The 19,913-nt window shown below is 49.2% G+C and overlaps 1 protein-coding gene across 5 annotated transcripts in view; it reads right to left on the reverse strand.

Moving 5' to 3' along the window:
* Positions 1 to 19,913, reverse strand: part of MACROH2A1 (macroH2A.1 histone) — an 80,443-nt gene that overhangs the window by 51,650 nt on the left and 8,880 nt on the right. For all 5 annotated transcript variants that reach the window (XM_082381416.1, XM_082381419.1, XM_082381417.1 and 2 more), the window contains exon 2: positions 18,380 to 18,584. In XM_082381416.1, coding sequence (XP_082237542.1) covers positions 18,380 to 18,551 — 172 coding nt within the window. In that variant the 5' untranslated portion in view covers positions 18,552 to 18,584. The remainder of the gene's footprint in view (positions 1 to 18,379; positions 18,585 to 19,913) is intronic.

The following is a 19,913-nucleotide window of genomic DNA, read 5'->3' on the forward strand; positions in this document are numbered from 1 at the left end:
TGACCCTGGGAGTAAGGGCACAGGAAGGAGAGCCAGCCCAAGGGGCAGGAAGGCTGGAGAGGGCAGCTGGCACCGCTGAGCTGTAGCCCACTTGGCTGGCTTCCTGGCCTCCACCACCCCCTCACCTCCCCAGCCTTCCTCCACTTTGAGGCCACAGGAAACACGGGGCCATCAGTATCTACAAAGCCAGAATATACAGGAGGAGGCTGGGGGATTACAACCTTCTCCCCATAATGGGCTAAGAATGCTTTACCTGGCCCTCATTTAAAAAGAGAGAGAGAAAGAGGAGGAGAGAGAGAGACAGAGAGAAACCCACAATAGTGTCCTTAAGCCCATCCATTTGGCAAGAAGATCGTTTGAAATATGGTTTCTCGGGAAAGTGGAAGTGGCCTGTTTCCTCTTCCTGCCCAGAGTATTGGTGCAGGCTCTCCCCAAGAGAAGGCACAGTGGCCGCTGGTGGAGGGTGGGGGGGAAGAGGCAGGTGGTCTTTTTATTTTTGGCATCACTATTTTTTGTGCGGGGAAGGTGCAGATGATGAATGCAAAGACCTGGAGGGTGGAGAGGGATCACCAGAACTCCAAGTGTGTTTGGGCCCCTGATTTGGGTGAGGGCCAGGCAGTATGTAACACAAGCAAGTAAAGCAGTGCACTGAGCTCTAAGTAGCACCCACAGCTGAGAAACAGGACGATCAATTCTCCAGGAACTCCCCTGGGCTACCACTAGCTCCCCCTCCACCGCCTCTCTCACATTGTGTCTGCAGTCGCAAATAGCCTGAGTTTCTCCACTTGGGAAATTTCAAGGACTGTGCTCACTTACTGCTAATTCAGCCTGGACTCAGGGATGCCAGACTGGATCCACCTGGGAGTAACAACAAGGTGGACATGGAGGGGCTGGAGAGGTGTGTGGAGTGGGGTGAGGAGTGTTCTAGCTCCTCAGAAAGAGCTGGGCTGGGGTGTCCTTCCTGTCATCCCTCTGACTTCTTCACCAAGGAGCCAGAAAATCCAGGACTCCTTCCTTTCTGCAAAACCCCAGCTCACTTTTGATCTGCGAAGACCAAGATAACTGGCCCTCCCACTCCCTATCTTCAAAGAGAGGACCCTCAGCCCTGTGGGGAGGGAGGGAGCTGCGTCAAATGGGGTAACAAAGAGGGGCAGAGATTCACATCTTGGCTGGTTGCGCAAGAGCTTTATCTTCTGTTTACTCCTGCATGTTTTCCAGTTGGATAGTTGCCACAGCAGCGGCTTCGGCAAGGGACACACAAGAGGGAGCACCTCAGAGACACACCTTTTATGAGAAGTGTGTTCCCCGCTCCGCCCCAGGCAGAGGGCTGGGGCAGCTGACAACAGCCCAGAAAGATGGAGGACGCACTCTTGCTGCGCATAAAAGTAGGAACCCAGAGCACAAACTCGCCCCTTGCCAAGTATTCAGTAATACCAACCCCCCTTCATCCTCAGCCCAGTGTTAGAAACGGCCATCATAAAGGGCTTCCCTGGCTAAGAGAGGGCTGCCTGCTGCAGTGGGAGAGGAGAGGTGCAAACTGCCAGCAACTCAACAAGATGGATCAGTTCCCATCTGCTCTCCAGGGCATGTTTGTGGGAGGGCAGGAGAGAGGGTGGTGAGTGCCGAGGAATTGGGGCAGGGCACACGCCACCAAAGGTGATTTCCTGATTAAGTTTCCTTCCTAGTAAGTGATCCTCGGCTTTGCAAATGATAGCAAGGGCAAATTCGTGGAAGCCCTAGGCTCAGGGCGGTGCCTGGGTTCCTGCCACTATACCCACTGCCCGCGGGGATGGGCCCCTCACCCCCACCAGCAAGGGGGCCGCCTCCTGGGCTAGGCCGGAGCCAGCTTCAGCTCTGCCTCGACTTGAATGGAGCCCGTGCCTCCCTACCAGGGAGGGTTTCCTGCACGTGATTAATCTTGCATTTTGGAAGGCTTTGTCCATCTCTAAATTTTTTTGCCTCTGGCTGTTTTAAGAGAAAAAGGATTCCGAAAAAGAAAACCAGGAAAGCACCACATCTATAGACGCAAATTCTTTTCTCCATGGTTTCCAGAGCTCCATGCTTGGATCCCGCCTCGGAAGGAGGTTCAGGAGCCACAGCCCTGAGGTTGTAACCCAAACAAATGGAACCCGTTAAGAAACCACGGGAGGAACCTGGCAAAGAGCAGTAACGGGGAGAAGAAACTAACCTCTGACCAGGTCCTCCACCCCATCAAGCCAAGTCTTCCTGACCAGTGACAGTCTAATTTTGATACCGCCGACCAGCACTGGGACTGGTTTGGGGCTCAGAGCACGTGGGGTCACTCTGGGGAGGACCCTCAGTGTGGTGAGGTTCCCCAGTTATAAACACTGCAAAGGGGACAGGTTGAATGATGAGCTACACCGGCCACCTTGGGAGGTAGTTTCTTGTTTTAAGATCTTTTTGTTTTAAGATCTAATTGGCAAAACACTGGAGTGTCTCTGGCTCCGACTCCCGGCCAGGGCCGGTCCCCGGCAAGCGGCGAGTCGCTGGCTCCATCATATGCAGCGGCCTGGCCCAGCGACGTGACCTTATTCTCTCCTCAGAGCAGCAGGCACGGCAGAGGCACCCCTGGGCCCGCCATTCCCCAGCCGCCTGGAACGCGATTGTTTTAAGGCCACTTGACGAAATTCCCACAGCCTTGAGTAACAGCATTATTTGGCAGCCTTCTCAGCTACAGCCCAGCTGTCTGAACATGAATACCTCTGACAGGTCTACTTTCCAAGTTCACCCAGAGACCAAAGGCTTAGAGTCTTTCCCCCCCTCCCCGCTCCCCAAACGCCTGAACTGAGCCCTATCTGTTGTACTGAAGCATTCCGTCTATCTCCCTTCAGGGAGCTGAAGTCATGGTTGGCAGAGTTTGACTCCTAACAGCTAACAGGTGATGTGTGGAGGCCGCACCAACGGCTAAACACAGACCTTGCAAAGGAAAGAGTCGGGGGCTTCTACAGAACTGCTTGAAGCGTCTCCTCTCACAAAAGCAATACTGAAAAGAACAACCAGAAATCAAAGGAAAGCAAATGTTCACGTAATCCCAAGGAGAAAACAGGTATCTGCTACAAAGCCAACAGCATGACAAGGAATCTGTTTATCATATTTCCTTCCATTCATCAGGCTGCCATCAGCAGTTCACTGAGTTCAGAACTGTTTTACGCCATTCTGGAAGGCCTTAACCCAATCAACCCCAATCGGAGAGCGACTGCTAAGCGTTTCCTGCGTCCTGACTGCACCACAGTTTCCTCCAATTCCCTCGGCAGCCCAGAATCCACCGGCCTACATCCCACCTTTTCGGGAGATGAGTGGCAGGGGCTGAAGCCCGCTGAGCCGTCAGCTTGGAGCACCGGGGTCTTGCCTGTGGGCCAGAGCAAAGCTCTCTAGTCTGCCTGTCCCAGGGGCCTCCGAGGAAACAGGGGTTCCACAGAGAAAATAAAACCTACAGCAGTAATTGAAGGTGGTATGTTCTGTGCAGAAAACAAGGTATTTTGTAAGAATGAACCATTCTGTTGTTTTTCTGCAGATGTTCCGAATCTCATACAAGCTTGTCCACTGCTGTTAAACCCAAATGACAGATCCACTCCTCAGGGCCCATGAGCCAAGGGTCCAGGAGACAGCATCTGGTCCAGTCTCCCACCTTCCCCACAAAGTCTCCCACCTTCCCCACAAAGTCTCCCAGTAAGAAAGAAACACAGCTTAATATGAGAGTTTCTAAAGTAAGCTAATTGTTTTTGGTATTTCAAAATAAAAAATTAGTAATTTTGCATTATTCACATTAACAAAAAAGAGATTATGATTCTTGGCAAATATTACCTTCATCTAAACCGCCAACCCAGCCTGGTGTGTGAATATCTTGCCTTTCAGGAAAGTCTTGCTCTTCCCTCCCCAAGTCTCTAGCGATTCTGTGTAAGCTCACCTCCTAGGTCTGTCTTCAGTGGAGGCAGCAGCCCCGAACAGCACCATGCTGAAGCCGGGGGCGCGCTGTCAAACAGCCTGGGTGTGAATCACAGCTCCTGCACTTAGCTGTGAGAGTTGCCGAGACACACCTGTGCCTCAGTTTCTCATTCTACAAAAGGGGATGGTAATTGAGGTCACCTCTAGGCTTGTGAGGATTAATGAGTTACCAAACGACATGCTTAGAACACTTGGTAAACGTAAGCTCCAAATACTGATGCTACAACCACACACCTTATCTTTTAAAATAGTATAACAGGCTTGATTTCTATGGGAAGGAAACTATACTTTCTTTTCCTCAGTTTCCTCTATCAAAATAACTGGCTGGCTGGCTGGCTAGGTGGATAGATTGGATGTACGTGAGAGCCAAGAGGAGGAGGAGAAAAGCAATATGGAAAACCTGGTGTTTCCTCCCCTGATAGTTTACCCTTTGCTGTTACACTTAACAGTTTACATATGTTTGAAAAATGCACTTGAACCCGCTTAACCTCGGTGCTGCCAGACTTGCCTTGATATTACGCAGCACCCAGGGTGGCCCCACAGGCATCCTCTGCCTAAGGATGGGGTCTGGGGCTTTTGTCTGACTCAGCAGGGGGTAGCGTGGCAAGGGCAGGACCAAAGCCAGCTGCTGAGGCAGCACAAGTCAAGGCCCCAGAAGGAAGGCGGAAGGACGAGGTGGCTGGGGAAGGCCAGAGGAACCTGCTCTAACCCAGGGCCTGGCTGACAGCCGGGCAGGGCCCTCTCCCCACCGCTCACTGCTTTCAAGGACTCGAAATTAATTTACAAGGAAATGGTTAATATGTATGTTTGTTTTGATATGGAAAATCACAGCCATTTGTTCTTAATTCATCTCAGGAAGGGGTGAACAATCAGAGACATCTGCTAACATGAAATGATTTGAAGAGTGTAATGTAAAGAGGAAACTCATTTAAAGAGCCCTGACATGGTGCCATTTCCCAGATGGACTTCTAAAGGGGAAACAAGGAGCAGAGCAGGGCTTTGGTAGGCTGCCATCCTGTGGGGGGCAGAGGCCATGCCTGTCGCCCGCGCTTAAGCCCGCGCTGACACGTGTTCTTGGAGATGTGGCACAGCTTTGCCTCCTGGGAGTGGAATCGGCGACCAGATCCGAAGGAGACATTTTTTTCTAGCCTTTTGGCGCTGAGTTTATCTTGTGCACAATTTATCTTTTCAAAATGTAAAAAGTAAATTGAAAACACAGCATAAATGAGAAATGGCAACTATGCTATATGCCACCCCACTGGCCTTGGCAACTGCGTGTCGTAAGCACCCTCCTGCCTTGACGTCTGTCCCAGCCTGCTTAATCCTGCTTGTGGAAAAAAAGATCTGACCACGTGAAGACTTTTTAGGTTCTTTCATAACTGACTGTTTTTAGAGCGATAGGAGTGTGTCATAGTAGGGGAGGCCCCGAAAGGGGCTGCCGCTCCTGGGGTCACCTTTACTAGCCCAGCTCTGTCTGCCCAAACGGATTCCCAATGCTGAGGGCCACCTGTCTAAGGATTTGCCTAAGCTCTGTCGCCCAGGATTCCACCTCCCCTTCACTAAGAGGACAATGAAGGGACATCGGGCAAAACCCTTTGGCCCTTCAGTCCACCCTCAGTGCTGCTGAGTGCTACAGCCTCCCCACACCCGACTGGGCACTGCCCTCTGCTCTCCTCAGGGCGGCCGTCTGGTGCTTCTCCCCCAGGACCTCTGTGTCCCGCTACAGGCAGCACCTCCCACACTGACCAGACTGCCCCTTCCCCATAGCCCAGCACACGTCCCTCCAATGGCCATCACCCCTCTTGTGCTCATGCACCTCCTTCCTACAAGCCCGCGACTTTCCTCCTTCCTGTCAGGGACTACTCGTCCTTCCAGGCCCATCCCGCAGGACCCCTGTCCCGTTTGCCCACGGCAGGCCACAGGGCTGTCTCCCGCCTGGCACACCCACACCACGTGCCCTTTGGCAATCACCTGTGACTGCGCAGGGCCCGCCCCTCCCGTGAGTCCACATCTGCCTCCTGGGTCAGGCTGCTGCTCTGGGGAGGACAGGAGCCAGCCGTGGAGGCCTGGGCGTATCCCATCCTCCTGAGATGTCCACTAAAGGCAGAGGAGACGCGAAGTGCACTGAGTAATCCCAAGTCCCAGGGCTCTCCTTTCACTGCTAAGGTTTCAGCTCCATTGAGAGCCTACAGAAGTGCTCTTCTAGAGATGAGTCATTGTGCTGAGTGACCTTGGAGAAGTTATTTAAACTCCTCGAGCCTCAATTTCCTCCTAAGCAAAATAGGTGGTTTGAGGATTCAGTGAGTTACCAGATGTAAAGCACTTAGCCAATGCCTGACACATAGTAAATGCTCAATGTATGGCAGGCGTTTTATTACCTAAACCGTCCCGCCTTTGCCTGCGTGCAAAGCACTGCCCTCTGTGCCCCAAAACTCACATTTTGACAAGCCACAATTTTAATCTGGGAGGGAGACTGCCAGGGCCTGGGGCAGAGGTGGGAGAGCAAAGAAAACAATGCTACTGGAGTTAAAGACCTTCATTTTCTGAATGAACAGCAGATATTGACTTGCAGCGGTCAATATCCAGATTTACAGAGACAACAGAGAAATGCTAACCAAAGACTACCTCAGTTACCCATTACCCCAGGGAGCATCAATCAGGATATCGATGGCAAAGGAAGCCGATAGATTAGCCTTTTCCAGAGGCCCTGGATTTCCACATGGTTCTCACAGTTCTGCAGGCAAGAAATGTGGGCTCTGGCAGAGAAGGAGCCTCCTTCTATAAGGAGGACATACGTAAATGTCTTCTATCAAGGCCATTCGACACATGTCCCCCTGTAGACCCCACAGGCCTCTTGAAGTACCAGGGAACACGTGTTTTCTGGCCACTAGATGGAGGGCACTTGTCTAAAAAGGAAGAAGGTGGGGTGGAAGATAAAGGAAGAGAGAGGGAGGGAGGGAAGGTGGAGGCAGGGTCAGAGCTGTAGGCTGGCTGAGCAGCCTGGCAAATCCGAGGAGAGTGCATATCATCCTCTTGGCAACCAGAACTGGAGGGGGTGGTGGGAAGAGGGAGAGAGAGAGAGGCTGACTGTGGTTAGTATCCTTTGGGTTTGTCTTCTTGCTAGAACTTATTTATAGTTCTGAGGAGTGGCTTTTTGCTCTCATGGTATTTTATTCTGGGTTGACTAGACAGAGAAGCCCTCAGGCAGGGAAAGAAAGTAAGAGGGCTATAAATATATTTTATTAGTTGCTGATATTTTAATGGGAAGATATTGAGAGAAGAGATATTTGTGGAATTCTTACCTACTTCCTCCTCCTCTCGGTAAGTAAGTAGTTCTTTTAAAGCCATTCTTGATGGTCATCACAGGGGGACCCAGGGGGACCTCGAGCACCTCTCCTGGGATGCTGCTACTTTAATCAGTTGGGCAGCTCCTGGCTTCCTCTGCTATTTGAGGTGCAGCTAGAGACATCCTTTTGTGGCAGGAGTGAGAGATCAACTCTTGAAACACTCCCAATGCCTTCCTATTTGCCACCAACAGTTGCCCTGCCACTTGCCTCTCCTCAGGCAGGTCTGGTCCACGACGCCCTGGTGTTAATCCTAATTATGCATCATTTAAAAAATCCAGGGGTCTAGTTCAACTCTCATCCTTACCAATTTCCTGGCAGCATCTGACATTACCTACATTCCCCCCTCCAGAAATTCATCCTTCCTCTAACTAGTCTTCTTACCCTTCAACAAAAACCTATGTGCTGAGCAGCTGAGTACACGGTGATGAGGGAGGGGTAGGGAAGGCACAGTCCCAGCCTTGGGGGTCACTAATATGTCCTCAGGGGTGTCTGGCCCATCACAAGCACTCAGTAGAAATCTGTTGAAATCAACAGTGATTCTTTGGACCCCCAGCACCCAGCTCGGCACCTTGTACCTGGTCAGAGCTTGGTAACTCTTTCACAGATAGGTCATTACAGATGAATTACTAAACCAGTGAACAAGCACTGCAGCATTCAGGCGGTGATGCAGGATGGAAGTGCAGGGATGTTCTCCAAGGCACTGTCCTGGTTTCATGGATTAGAACAAACACTCAGAATCCATGGCAGGCCGTGTGAACTACAAAGCTGTCATCCCGGGGGAAAGCAGCCCCAGGGTGGCCCAGGATCCAGGCAGGCCGTCCCTCTCAGTCTCAAATCAGGACTCAAGGTTGGCTGAGGGGACCAGGGATGTTGGGGCAGGTTAGAGGCAGATCAACCACCCTCAGATTTTGGCTCAAATATAAATGTCAGTCTCTGTATATCACATGCACCCATTACATTTTCTATATTTATTCTGAAATGAAAAGGGAGGAGAATATATTTAGAAACATATACAACATATATAAGAAACTGATAATACTGATTGTCTCCTGAGAGGAGAACTGGGTGTGCAAAAGAGTAGGGAGAGAAATGCATGTCTCACTGTATGTCCTTTGGGAACGTGAATTTTATCATTGGTATGTGTTACTTATTAAAGGAAATAATTACTTTTTGTAAAAATAAAAAGACAGGAAAGACCTACCAGATATGAGAAACATATTATAAAGTATATAACTAGATAAACATACCAATGAAACAGAAAAGAAAGTCGAGAAGTAGCCCTAATTATATCTAGAAATTTCATGTATGGTAAAAGCAGCATCTCAGATCACCAGGGAAAACACGGAATATCCAATTAATTGTGTTGAGACAGATGGGTAACCATTTGGAACAAAATTAAGTTGATCCCTCTCCCACACTATATATCAGGATAAATTCCAAATGGGTCAAAGTAAAAATGTAAAAAATTAAACCATAAAAATACTAAGCAAGAGCATGAGGGAATTCCTCTGCAGCCTTGGAGAGAGGTAGGCTTTCTGAACAATGACTGAAAATCCAGCAAAAACAGACTCATAAAGACTTCAGATACTAGAATTATTCAGATAAACTGGGTAATCATTTCATTTATGTTAAGGCATCACATTGTACACTTTAAATATATACAATTATATTTGTCAGTTATTCCTTAATAAAGCTGGGGGAAAAATAATTATTCAGAAAAATATATGAGAACTGTGTATAATATATATTTAAAGAAAATTCTGAAAATGAAGAGAAAACAAGGTATTATAAAGAATAACCAAGCAGATTCACAAAAGAACCAAACAACTTCTAGAGTAAAAAATATCAAAACTGAAATTAAAAGTTCAGTGACTGAATTAAATAGCAGATAAGACACAGCTGAAGAGAGAATTAGTAAACTGGGAGATAGTTCTACAAGATAGACCAGAAGTAATTATCCAGAAAGTAATCTAGAGAGACAGAAATGAAAAATACGAGTGAGATGAACAGATATGGAACTTAGATAAAAGACCAATGAATGTTTAATTTGTGTTCCATAAGGAGAAAGAGACTAGAATAGAGACACTGAAGAAACAACAGCTAAAAACTTTATGGATGAGATAAAGACATGTTCAAAATCAGAGCCTGAGAAAGCTTACGACCAGAAGACCTCACTAAATGAAATTCTAAAGGATGTATATAAAGTGAGCCCAGATGGAAGGTCTGAATGAAAGACGCACGCACAGTTTGGGTCACACATTTTTCCTTGCCTAAATCCAGAATCAGTTTTGTAGTGTTTTGTGCCTTCCCATTGGCCCAAGCAAAAACAGAACCTCTGGTGGGAACTCAGCTATGCATATGCTGACCCCAATGACAGAAATGAAAGTTGCATATAGCCCTTCAAAGGGAAATCATGAAGCAACAATGAGAATCCTTGACCACTGAGGTTTCCTAGGCACCGTGGCTTATCTTCAAGAAAGCAGAGAGGTTTACAACAAATGGTGCTGGAACAATTGGACATCCACATGCAAAAAACTGAATCTAGACAAAGACCTAACACCCTCTGCAAAAATTAACACAAAATGGATCAGAGACCTAAATGTAAAATACAAAACTATAAAACTCCTAGAAGATAACATAGGAGGAAATTTAGATGACCTCAAGGTTTGGTGATGACTTTTTAGATACAACATCAACGGCACAATACATGAAAAAAAGAATTGAAAGTTTTTTAAAATAAAAAAAAATTCTGCTCTGTGAAAGACAGTGTTGAGAGAATATGAAGTCACAGAGCAGGAGAAAATACTTGCAAATGAAAGCAATGAGACCTTTCCTTTCTCTGATCCAAGTGATGTGGTCCAAGCCCCAGGGCCGGGAGTGCAGGGGACATGGATCCACTGTTTTGTGAAGGGGGCCCAGGTCACACTTACACTCTCCTGGACAATCTCATGGCCTCTTTAGAAGGACTGAATGAAGGACCAGATAAAAATTCAGTTTTTGAGCTCTGCAGCAGATTCAAGTGGCCCTGGGAGAAGCACGTCCTCAAGCCGTGCTGCCGCCTCCACACCTTGGATGGGGAAGTGAAGCACTGGGGAAACTCCACCCCTCAGTGGTTTCTATGTCTGGCCTCAGCCCCGAGGTCTGACTCACCTGGGTCTGCTAACAGGCTGGCCACCTGACAACAAGTCATCAGGGAAATGTCAAAGGCACACTGTGCTAACGTGCTGCTTTTTTCAAGCGCCCCTTGAATGTTCATCCACCACGGAATCATCTATTCCTCCTGGGAGACTGAGGAGGACTGACAATGTAGCTCTCCCTTAATGACTTCATGATTTGCTTTGTATGATCATGTACAGTAATCATCAATAGCAGATATTAATAAAAACAAACAGACTAAAATCTAACTCCCTTTCATGCATGTACACATACACACAAAAGGCATTCAGTGCCAGCGGCTATCTCTGGGCAGTGGGATTATGAGTGAGTTTTCCCTTCTTAAATTTTCAAACATAAATTACTCACATAACTGGAAAAGGGAACATACATTTAAATATAGGCTGCCACTACACTGGAGTTTCAACTTCTGTGTTTCCAATTTTTTTCTAGTCACAACCCTCTGGCTCATTAAAATCTAGTCCTCCCTTTCAGCTGCTGAAGGGCTTTGCAGAACAGTGAGTGCTGTGGGGTTCTGGGAGCTCCAGGGAAGCATGAAGTCACTGGCAAGAGTTAGCTGGGTCCTGGCCTGAAATGTAAGTCTAAGGTAGGGTGGTCATGCAAACAAGCAAGAGACACAGGAATTCAGAGAGCCTCTGAGCATCACGGAGCCCGCCTGTCCTCTTCTCCCTGCCCTATTTTTAGCTGTTTGAGTACAGGACACAGTTGGCTGTTCCGGATAGGAAAGCGGTAAAGAGGCCAGGTAAGTGACAGAGACAACTGCAGGCTCTGCCTACCCTAATCTTCCAAGCTTATCGGATCCTTTCTTTCCCAGGCCAGAAATGCCAAGTGGATGGATGTTTGTTGAAATGAGTATCTGTGTAACAGGACACACTGCTGACAGAGGAGGCCTCTCCCTACTATACTTACAAGAGATGGGGGCAGGGATGGAGTGCAGACAGTGACTAGCACCAAAGGGCTATGCAACACCTGACCTGAGTTATAGATTAGAAATCAAACAAGCTGAAATTTGGGATGAGGATGATCACTTTACTAGCCAAAACCAGATAGCAAGATGTCTTTTTAACAACCATCCCTTTTCCCTGGGGTTTTACTACAGGATGCAGTCAGGCACAAGGGCTAGGACTCATCCAGTCTGTAAAGTAGCCATAAGGGTCCCCTGGGTGAACCCTGTTCGTTCCCCAGGTCAGGAGCTGGCCCTGTAAACTTCCCCATGGTTAGCGAAGTACCCACAGGCAGTTTCAGACTGGAGTGCCTGCTGTGAGCGATGCCAGGTGCCTGCTAGAAGAGCGGGGAGGTCCTGGTCACTGACAAGAAACAGGAGAGGGAAGACCGAGGTCTGAAACACAGGGCATGGGGAGGGACAGGGCATGGGGAGGGACAGGGCATGGGGAAATGGAAAAGGAGTAGGGGGTTAAGAATATACAAATCTGGGTATCTTCATCATTTTGTAGATTAGAGCCAAAGAAGACAGAAAAAAAAAATTCTAGCCACGGCCTTATCCTATGAGAGGTGGAAATACAATACTACAACAGTAGGTTTTTAAACAGACCAGAGCTGGGGTATCTAAATCAGCAGAACTCTCACGGTGGTCCCCTGGTGGGGGGGGGGGGCGGTCTACACTTATTACGAAGTGTCAACATTCAGTCTTGAGAGCTGGCAGCCAGGGCTTCCCATCCTCCTTACTGTCGAGAAATCCTCTGAGAACAGATTTGATTTTTGCAAACAGGCTTACATCCTAGGAGGCAGGTTGGCAGAATAAGCTGTGTGATCAGGCTATGTAACAGGGTTTCTGGACCAGAAAAAGATGTCATCAGACATCTTTTTGGATTTGATGACCAGGAACCAGGCCTGTTCTCTCAGGCGTTGGGTGAGTGACTCCAAAGGCACTTCCCTCCAGGGTAAGTCCCACGGGCAGGGACTTTTCTCTGGCATCTCAGGGACTAGCACAGCCCTGAAGAGTGGTGGGCCCTCCCTGAGTCAGTGCATGAGTGGCTCAGCTTAGCAGAATAACTGCACAGCTTCCCCAAGTCATAGCCTCCCTGTGTGAATGCTGAAGCACCTTCTAATATGTTGAGCCCTGTATGGAGGAGGCAGACCTAGGTCTCCTTATCTATCAGCCAAGTTCTGCACCTCAATGCCATGAGCCAGACCAAAATGCATCCTTCATGGTGGCCTTCAGCTTTGTTTCTTCAGTTGGCACTCTTCATTTCTCATGGACCATTTCTCATGGGCCTAACCCATAAGTGTCCCCACACGGTATGGTGCAAGGTGTTTACAGGTGTTCCTTGAAAGGCTTTCTGATAAAAGTTTGGGAACCACTACATATCACAGTTCCCTCCCTTGGGGATTCATGGGACACCAGTATAATAAAGGCTCTGAAAAGTCCTGCAGTAAAGAGAGCGGTTTCTCAGTGGTTCCCAAACTAAAACCAGTTCCTTTACTCAGGAACTCAACAAAGGTATTCACATATCCATCTCAAAAGAGGGAATGTGAATCTAGCCATCTCCTGATTTCACCCATAGAGCCTTATGTTCCGGTGGACTACCTCTTAAATTTCACGAAACACCTCGGTTCTGCTGAACACAGTCTGAGCAATGCTGACCCAGAGTGCTTTGCATCCATCGAATCATAGCACGGTTGCTTTTTGCTCTTCCACACACTTCTCATTCCCCCTGCTACCCCCACTGTAGGACTCCAGTGCTTTTAACTTGTCCCTTAGACCTGCCCTATTCCCCTACTGGTCTGTGGGCTTGTGTGTCCCCAACATCAATGGAAGTTCCACTAGGGCAAAAGCCATGTCACGTGTTCCTTATTTCATGTCTCCTACACCTTCCAACACTGAGCAGTGCTGTGCTGAGCAGAGGGAAGGAACTCCAAAGATGCTTTCTGAGCTGAACTAAATTCAAGTTCCCTTTAAATATCATTTAAGAAAAAAGTACCACAGTAATATGGGGACAAAGATGATGCCTCAAAGAAACTACCTCAGTTTCCCCATGATAATACTTATTTTTATCCATCATTTATTGAGTGTTTGGTAGAAATGCTGGCTAAAGTCATAAGATGCAATATCAATCTTCAAAGCAACCCCAAGAGGTGGGGCTACTATCATCACCTAGGCTGGAAGGTCAAGGGCCAACGGGTGGAGAATGGACTGTCCTGGGGCACTGGGAAGACCAGCAAACAGCATCACATTCCTCAGGAGGAGCTCTGGGAAGAGTCAGAAGGGCTGCCAGGCACATAGAGGTGTGCAGAAGGAGCTGTCTGGTCGCCAGACTCAAGCTTGTTCCAGATGTTGCCTTTTCCTTTTAAGTTTGGCAGATGATTGGGCTCTGCACCCAAGAAGAGAAACAGACGCCAGCTTCAAGTTTCACAGCAAGACGCAAGGCCACATCCTCCTCCCACATCCACCCCAGCCTTGAACAGACCCTAAGGAGGAGTACTTACCCACGAAGTACTCCATGAGTGAGCATGGTCCCTCACCCCCGAAGACACGCTCTTCACAGGAGATCATCTATCTGGGCCCTGACGGCCCCTGGCCTGCCGGGGGGCTGCCTGTCCAGATGCTCTAATGCTGATCTGGCCTCAGCTCCGGCCTAACACAGGCCCAGGGCCGGGCGTGCTCAGCTCCTAGCTAACCAGAAAACCCTTCAAGGTTTTCATGAGTGTGCCACGAGCTCAGGACAGAAGTGGCCTTCAATACCAGACAGAAGAGTTTGGTTAACAGGGCACCTTGGTGTTGAGGGTGCTTCAGGCTTGAGGAGGGGTCAAATGGCAGCTTGAAATAAACCAGAGTGAGTAGGTCTGAAACAGCCAAGATGTTCTACAGGTGCCTGATGAAAGGACACCACGCATGAGTGGGCAGTGACAGCCCCCATCGCCATCCCTAAAGGAAGTGGGCAACCCTCAGTCACCTCAGCAGCCAGAGCAGGATTACTGGGGACTCCTCCCTCTGCTTTTACGCTACCAGTTAGCATTTGGGCACCTACACTGTGCAGGCACAGAAAAGCACTTCACGTGCATCCTCTCATTTCCACCTCATAATAACTCTATGACACAGTTGCTGTAATCCCCATTTCACAGATAATAAAACTGCAGCTTGGGGATGTGAGTGACCTGCCTAAGACCACAGTGAAGAAACGGCAGCTCTGACACCAAGGTCCACACTCTTAACCACCTGGCTCTGCTGCCTCTACCTGATTCTACTGAACATCGTGGCACCCCGAGTGGTGCCCCTGGCTGGCCACCAAGGAGATGTCAGCTCCCTGCTCCAGAGCTACCTGTTCCTAGGTGGGCCCTGCAGCTAGCTCAGCAACTCGTGAGCATCCAGACCCCTCCTCATCTCTCCACCGGGGCCTTCTCACAGGAGGAGGCCTGGCCCAGCCATTTCAAAAGAGCATTGTGTGGCACCCCATCACCATGCCTGCAATTGTGTACGCCACCTGTAAGAGAAGAAAACAATCCCTCCATAGGGCCCTTCAGGTGACAACTAGACAAGCAGGGCAGCTCTGGTCAACTGGTTAACAAGCATCCTCCAGGAAACGTTTTCTGAAACCTACTCCCAGCACATGCGGTCCTACATCATCATTGCCTTTTTCTTGCCTGTACCTGCCTCTGGACAAAGCTCTTTGGGCTGGGGGGAGGTCTTGTTCTGGCTTATATCTCAGCACCGGACACACCGTAGCTCTCAATGAGGACCTGCGGAATGGGTGGTACTTCCTTCAGATGCCTTGTGCTGGAGCATGATGTCTGGGCCACATCCTTGACTCGGCCCTAAGCTGCATGAGTGCTGCTCTCCTGGCTTCTCCCAGCTCTGGGAAGAGGCTGGCACCCAGTAGGTGCGTTGTGCACAGGTGAGTGGGTGGCAGGGCCCCTTTCCCAGCCCTCGCAGGGCTGGTCGGCACCGTCTCCTTCTCCAGGTCTCAGCTGATGTCTCCTCCTCAACGAAGCCCTCCTGGGCCACATCACCACCTGGGTCCCTTTGTCCCGTTTACAGCCTCCACAGCACTCAGCACAGCCAGTAACCATCTGGGTTGGTTGGTTCTTTCTCCCAGACTAGACTGTGAGAGCTCCACGGAGCAGAGACCATTTCTTCCCCAATCATTCCTGTGCACTCGTACAGAGCCTAGCATGGTGCCAGGCACACAGCAGGTGCTCAGTGAGTATGTGGAATGGGTGGGAAAGGGTCTTCAGTGAAACAAAAGAAAAGAGCAGAAAGCGAGCTGGTCCACCTTTACTTCTCTCTCAGGGACCAAAACCAAAGTTCTGAGCGGGCAGATGCCCGGGACTTCCCAATACCCACGTGCTCCCACATCCCAGCCCGAGGGGCTCAGGGCAGATCACCGCCTGAGAGCAGTGAGGGTGGGTGTGCAGCACTGTCCTGATGGGTGGGATGGAGCAATGTTTCACTGGACGTGGCCCCAGAACTCAGCTCCTGTCCCATCAGGCAACCGGACACAAGTGACCACCAACAGTGATGGAGTACAGTGCTCAGGACGTCCCTCAAGGCCCCACCACACAGACCAGGCACCCGGTCGGGGGCAGGCACTGGGCAACAGTCACGTCAATGACTCAGCACTGCGTGTAGGCAGAGGAAGTGGCTCAGATTCAGCTAATAGCTCTGCTGGAAGGACATGGTAAAATTTAAAAATATATATTACTCTTTAATATACAGGGGTTAACATGGCTAACGCCAGAGCAAGGATTTGCCTTGAGCGACTTGGCCAGCTCTAGGGCTGGGCTGCCCTAACCATTCCCACCCCTCTTTGGGACCACTACTGCACCTATGACAGCCAGAGACAGGCACAGTTGGTGGGGAGGGTGCAGGGTCAAGGTGCCTGGACCCCATGAGAACGGACCTGCTGACCTGGCCCTCATGAGCACTGCACTCAGTTTCAGAGCCAGCCAGGCATAGACAAGGAAGACGTACAGATTTTCTGTGTGGCACAGACAGTCGTTGCCTCAGACATGATGGAGAAGTGGTATCCCCCCACCAACGCCCTGCTAACTGAAAAGAGGAAGCTTGACAGAAGAAATGAAACTGCTATTGTACTTGACCTAACGAATGTGTCTGTGAACACCCCAGTGTCACTCCAGTGCCAGGGGCATCGTAGCATTCGGGAACCAGGAAACACCGGCTGGCTGGGTTTGCACATCATGTCAGCTTACCATTATACTCAAACAAAGCCCCTCTCATAGCAGCCTGGAGTTGGTGAAGCAGGGACTGCTGTCTCCATTTGATTTGTAAGGAAATTGGGGTCCAGAGAGGTTAAGTGACTCTCTCTGGGTCACAAAGCATGTAAACTGCCGGGCCAGACCTTAAAAATGTTCTCTGAGTCCTATCTAGTGACTTCTCCCCTGGTCTCCCTGGCTGACTGCCAGTGTTATACATGGTTTTCCTGGATGTGACACATAAATTCTGGGCCTCTGTTTCCTCATCTGCATAGTGAGAAGAATGAGGCCTACTTCATGCTACCAGCCATGCCACCTATGAGTCTCTGACAAGCAGAGGGTCCAAGTTCCAAATATGTGCAAAGGCCTCACAACTATAACCCCAATTACTTTTTACGCCTAGACTCTTTTAACAGAACACAAAAAAACTCTATAACCCTCATGACTGTGTTCTCTGTGGGGGAAACCTTGGTCTTGTCTTATTGAGAGGCCTGGGATAGCAGGAAGTGACCCAGCTCTTCTACTGCCTGACCACTTCCCTTTGGAAGAGGCGCCTTGTCTTTTTGAGTCTCTCCTTTCTGGCTCTAGAGAGACAGCTGTCGCTGCCTGCCACCTACCCTGATGGTGTATGGAAGCAAAAAGTGGTAAAAGCATTACAAAAGGAGAGCAGGATGTGCATCCCTTCTCAAGCACTTCCTGGTTATATGTGACCCTAGGCAAATCTTTTTATGCCCAGAGGTTGGTCTTCTCATTACTAAAAATGGGGGGTGGTAACCCTGCCCAGCTGGCCTCCCACAGTTGCTGTGGAGCCACCAATAAGACCAATAACATTATATCTGGGAAAAGGACCAAGGACGCCCCTGAAGAGATGGCTGATTCCAAGACTAGGGCAGGAGAAGGTCAGGGGGAGATGAGACTATCTCATTATGTTGGAAAGCAAGGAAATGTACAGAAACTGATGGAGAGGGGGCAGAAGGACATAAAAACCAGCTTGAAGGTCAAATTTGAGACAATGTGACCGTCATAACGAGTAATGACATGATAGTGTATAACACACTAAATTTTAAAAATCCGTGAACCAACACTGATAGAACAAAAAATAAAAAGAAGGGAAGGGCAGAAGGAAAGCTTTTCTTAACAGAAGAATGCCGACTAACAAACGTAGGAAAAATAACAGAAATAGAAAAACCACTATTTTATAACCACCATAGTGATAACAGATCCAGGTAAGATCATCAAGGAATGCTAAAGCCAATGGGTGACAGATTGTGATCCAGTATGTGCAGAAATGCACAGATACCACCTTGATCGAATGACCAAAGCAAAGATCACTAATGACAGGACAAACCCACAGCAGGCGCCTTCTGACATGATGCCAGAGAAGGACTCAACATCGCTTATGGAATTCTCCTACCAAAACATTTAACCTAAATCCAAGCCTTAGGCCAACCCAGATTAAAGGACATTCTGCAAAACAACTGGACTGGGCTCTCCAGAAACGTCCAAGTGCACACACAAACACACACACACATACACAGGGTGGAGGGAGATAAAGCAAGTGGGGCAACATGTTAACAACTGTTGAATCTAGGTAAAAATGTTCACTGTACTGTTCTCGTAACTTTTCTGTAGGTTTGAAAAATTTCAAAATAAAAGAAATGAACAAGGTCCTACCAATCCTTGGAAAGCTGTGGTGTCTGCAGTGACTCGGGCACACTCACCTGTCAGGTACTCCAGGACGGCGGCCATGTACACGGGCGCGCCCACTCCGATCCTGTACTTGGGGTGGCCTTTCTTGATGTACCGCAGCATCCGGCCCACAGGGAAGATGACTCCTGCCTTGGCGGACCGCGAGGTTTTGGTGGACTTCTTCTTCCCACCCCGGCTGGACATGGCGGTGGTCCTGGAGATGGATCAGTAAACACACTGTGGAGGCAAGAGACACACGGGTCAGGATTACTGGGGACAGTGCATCTCCCCTTCCCCCATGCCTTCTGGCCCCTGGAAGAAATGGGTTGTGCCAGCAGATGCCACTGCCTGCAGCCGCTGAGCCCCACGAGCCCAGTTTCTGCATTCTGCCGGTGTGCTTCAGCCCTGGAAAAGAGAACGGCTTCGCTTTTCACATTTTATACCATGACATCGATTTTATCGGCCACTTCCATTTAAACGTTACGCTGACAATGACTGCTCTTAAGTGCCTCACCTTTATGCCACATGATGCAAAAGAAAATGGGATTTCTTGGCTACCATCTATACGCTTGTTTAATAATTGTATTTCCATACACTTGAGACCTGGGCTGATAAATTTGCTGAAGCCTTCATAAAAGAAAAGAAAACTATGTCACCTGCCCCTAGAATGAAGATGTAAGGCATATACCTAGGTTCTCTGATGAAAGCAGCATCTCTACCTTAAGGTCCTTTACCTGTGAGAGGCAAGAACAGCTCACAGGAGTTCAGTGGGCAGCCAGGTTGGAGTAAGAGGCCCTCTGAGCACTTCCAGACTGCTAGACAGGCCTGTCCTTAGAGAAGAGGGAGGAGAGTTCTTCCTTCCTTGGCCCCCATCCACCCCCATCCAAAATGCCCCCCAGTCCGAAGGATCCCCCCTCTTCAACACCTACTGTGGGGTCCTCTCTTTTCCACCCCGACTGTGCCCGGATCCAGGTCACCACTATCTTAACCAAATGATCACAAACATCTCCTGAAAAGGACTTCTCACCACAGGCCACACTCTAATCTACCTGCCCTCCACTGGCTGGGCTATCTCCGGACACACAAATCTGAATACGCCATGGCCCAGGTTTTAAAGTTTTCCCTGCTGCCACAATTCCCAAGATAAAATCAGGGCCCTCGGCCTGTCACAAAACGCCCTAGAAATCTAGGCCTGGCACACCCATCTAGTTTTACCTGTGCTTCCTTAGGTCTAAACACAAACACAGGCAGTCCCCCCAAGTGCCCTCCTCCACAGTGGCTGTGCCCGTTAACCAGGACCTCCTTTATCCTTCAGGCTTTTCTGCCCTCTGCCAACCCCTCCCTGAGTGCTCCATCCTCTGGGCTCCTATGTGCTTCACACCACAGCACTGACGTGCACACGCCCCCGCCCCACCCCGCCATCTCTCCCATCACACTGCAAGGTCTCAGAGGGCTGCCCCCGACTGTATTCCTAGTGTAGCACCACACAGTAAGGTCACAAATGTTTACTAAGAGCATTCAAGTCATTCATGCATTCACTTCAGGAATTATGCTGGGGAATGGAGA

This window comes from Balaenoptera borealis (assembly GCF_965194805.1).
Source record: "Balaenoptera borealis genome assembly, chromosome: 2".
Classification (NCBI taxonomy): domain Eukaryota; kingdom Metazoa; phylum Chordata; class Mammalia; order Artiodactyla; family Balaenopteridae; genus Balaenoptera; species Balaenoptera borealis.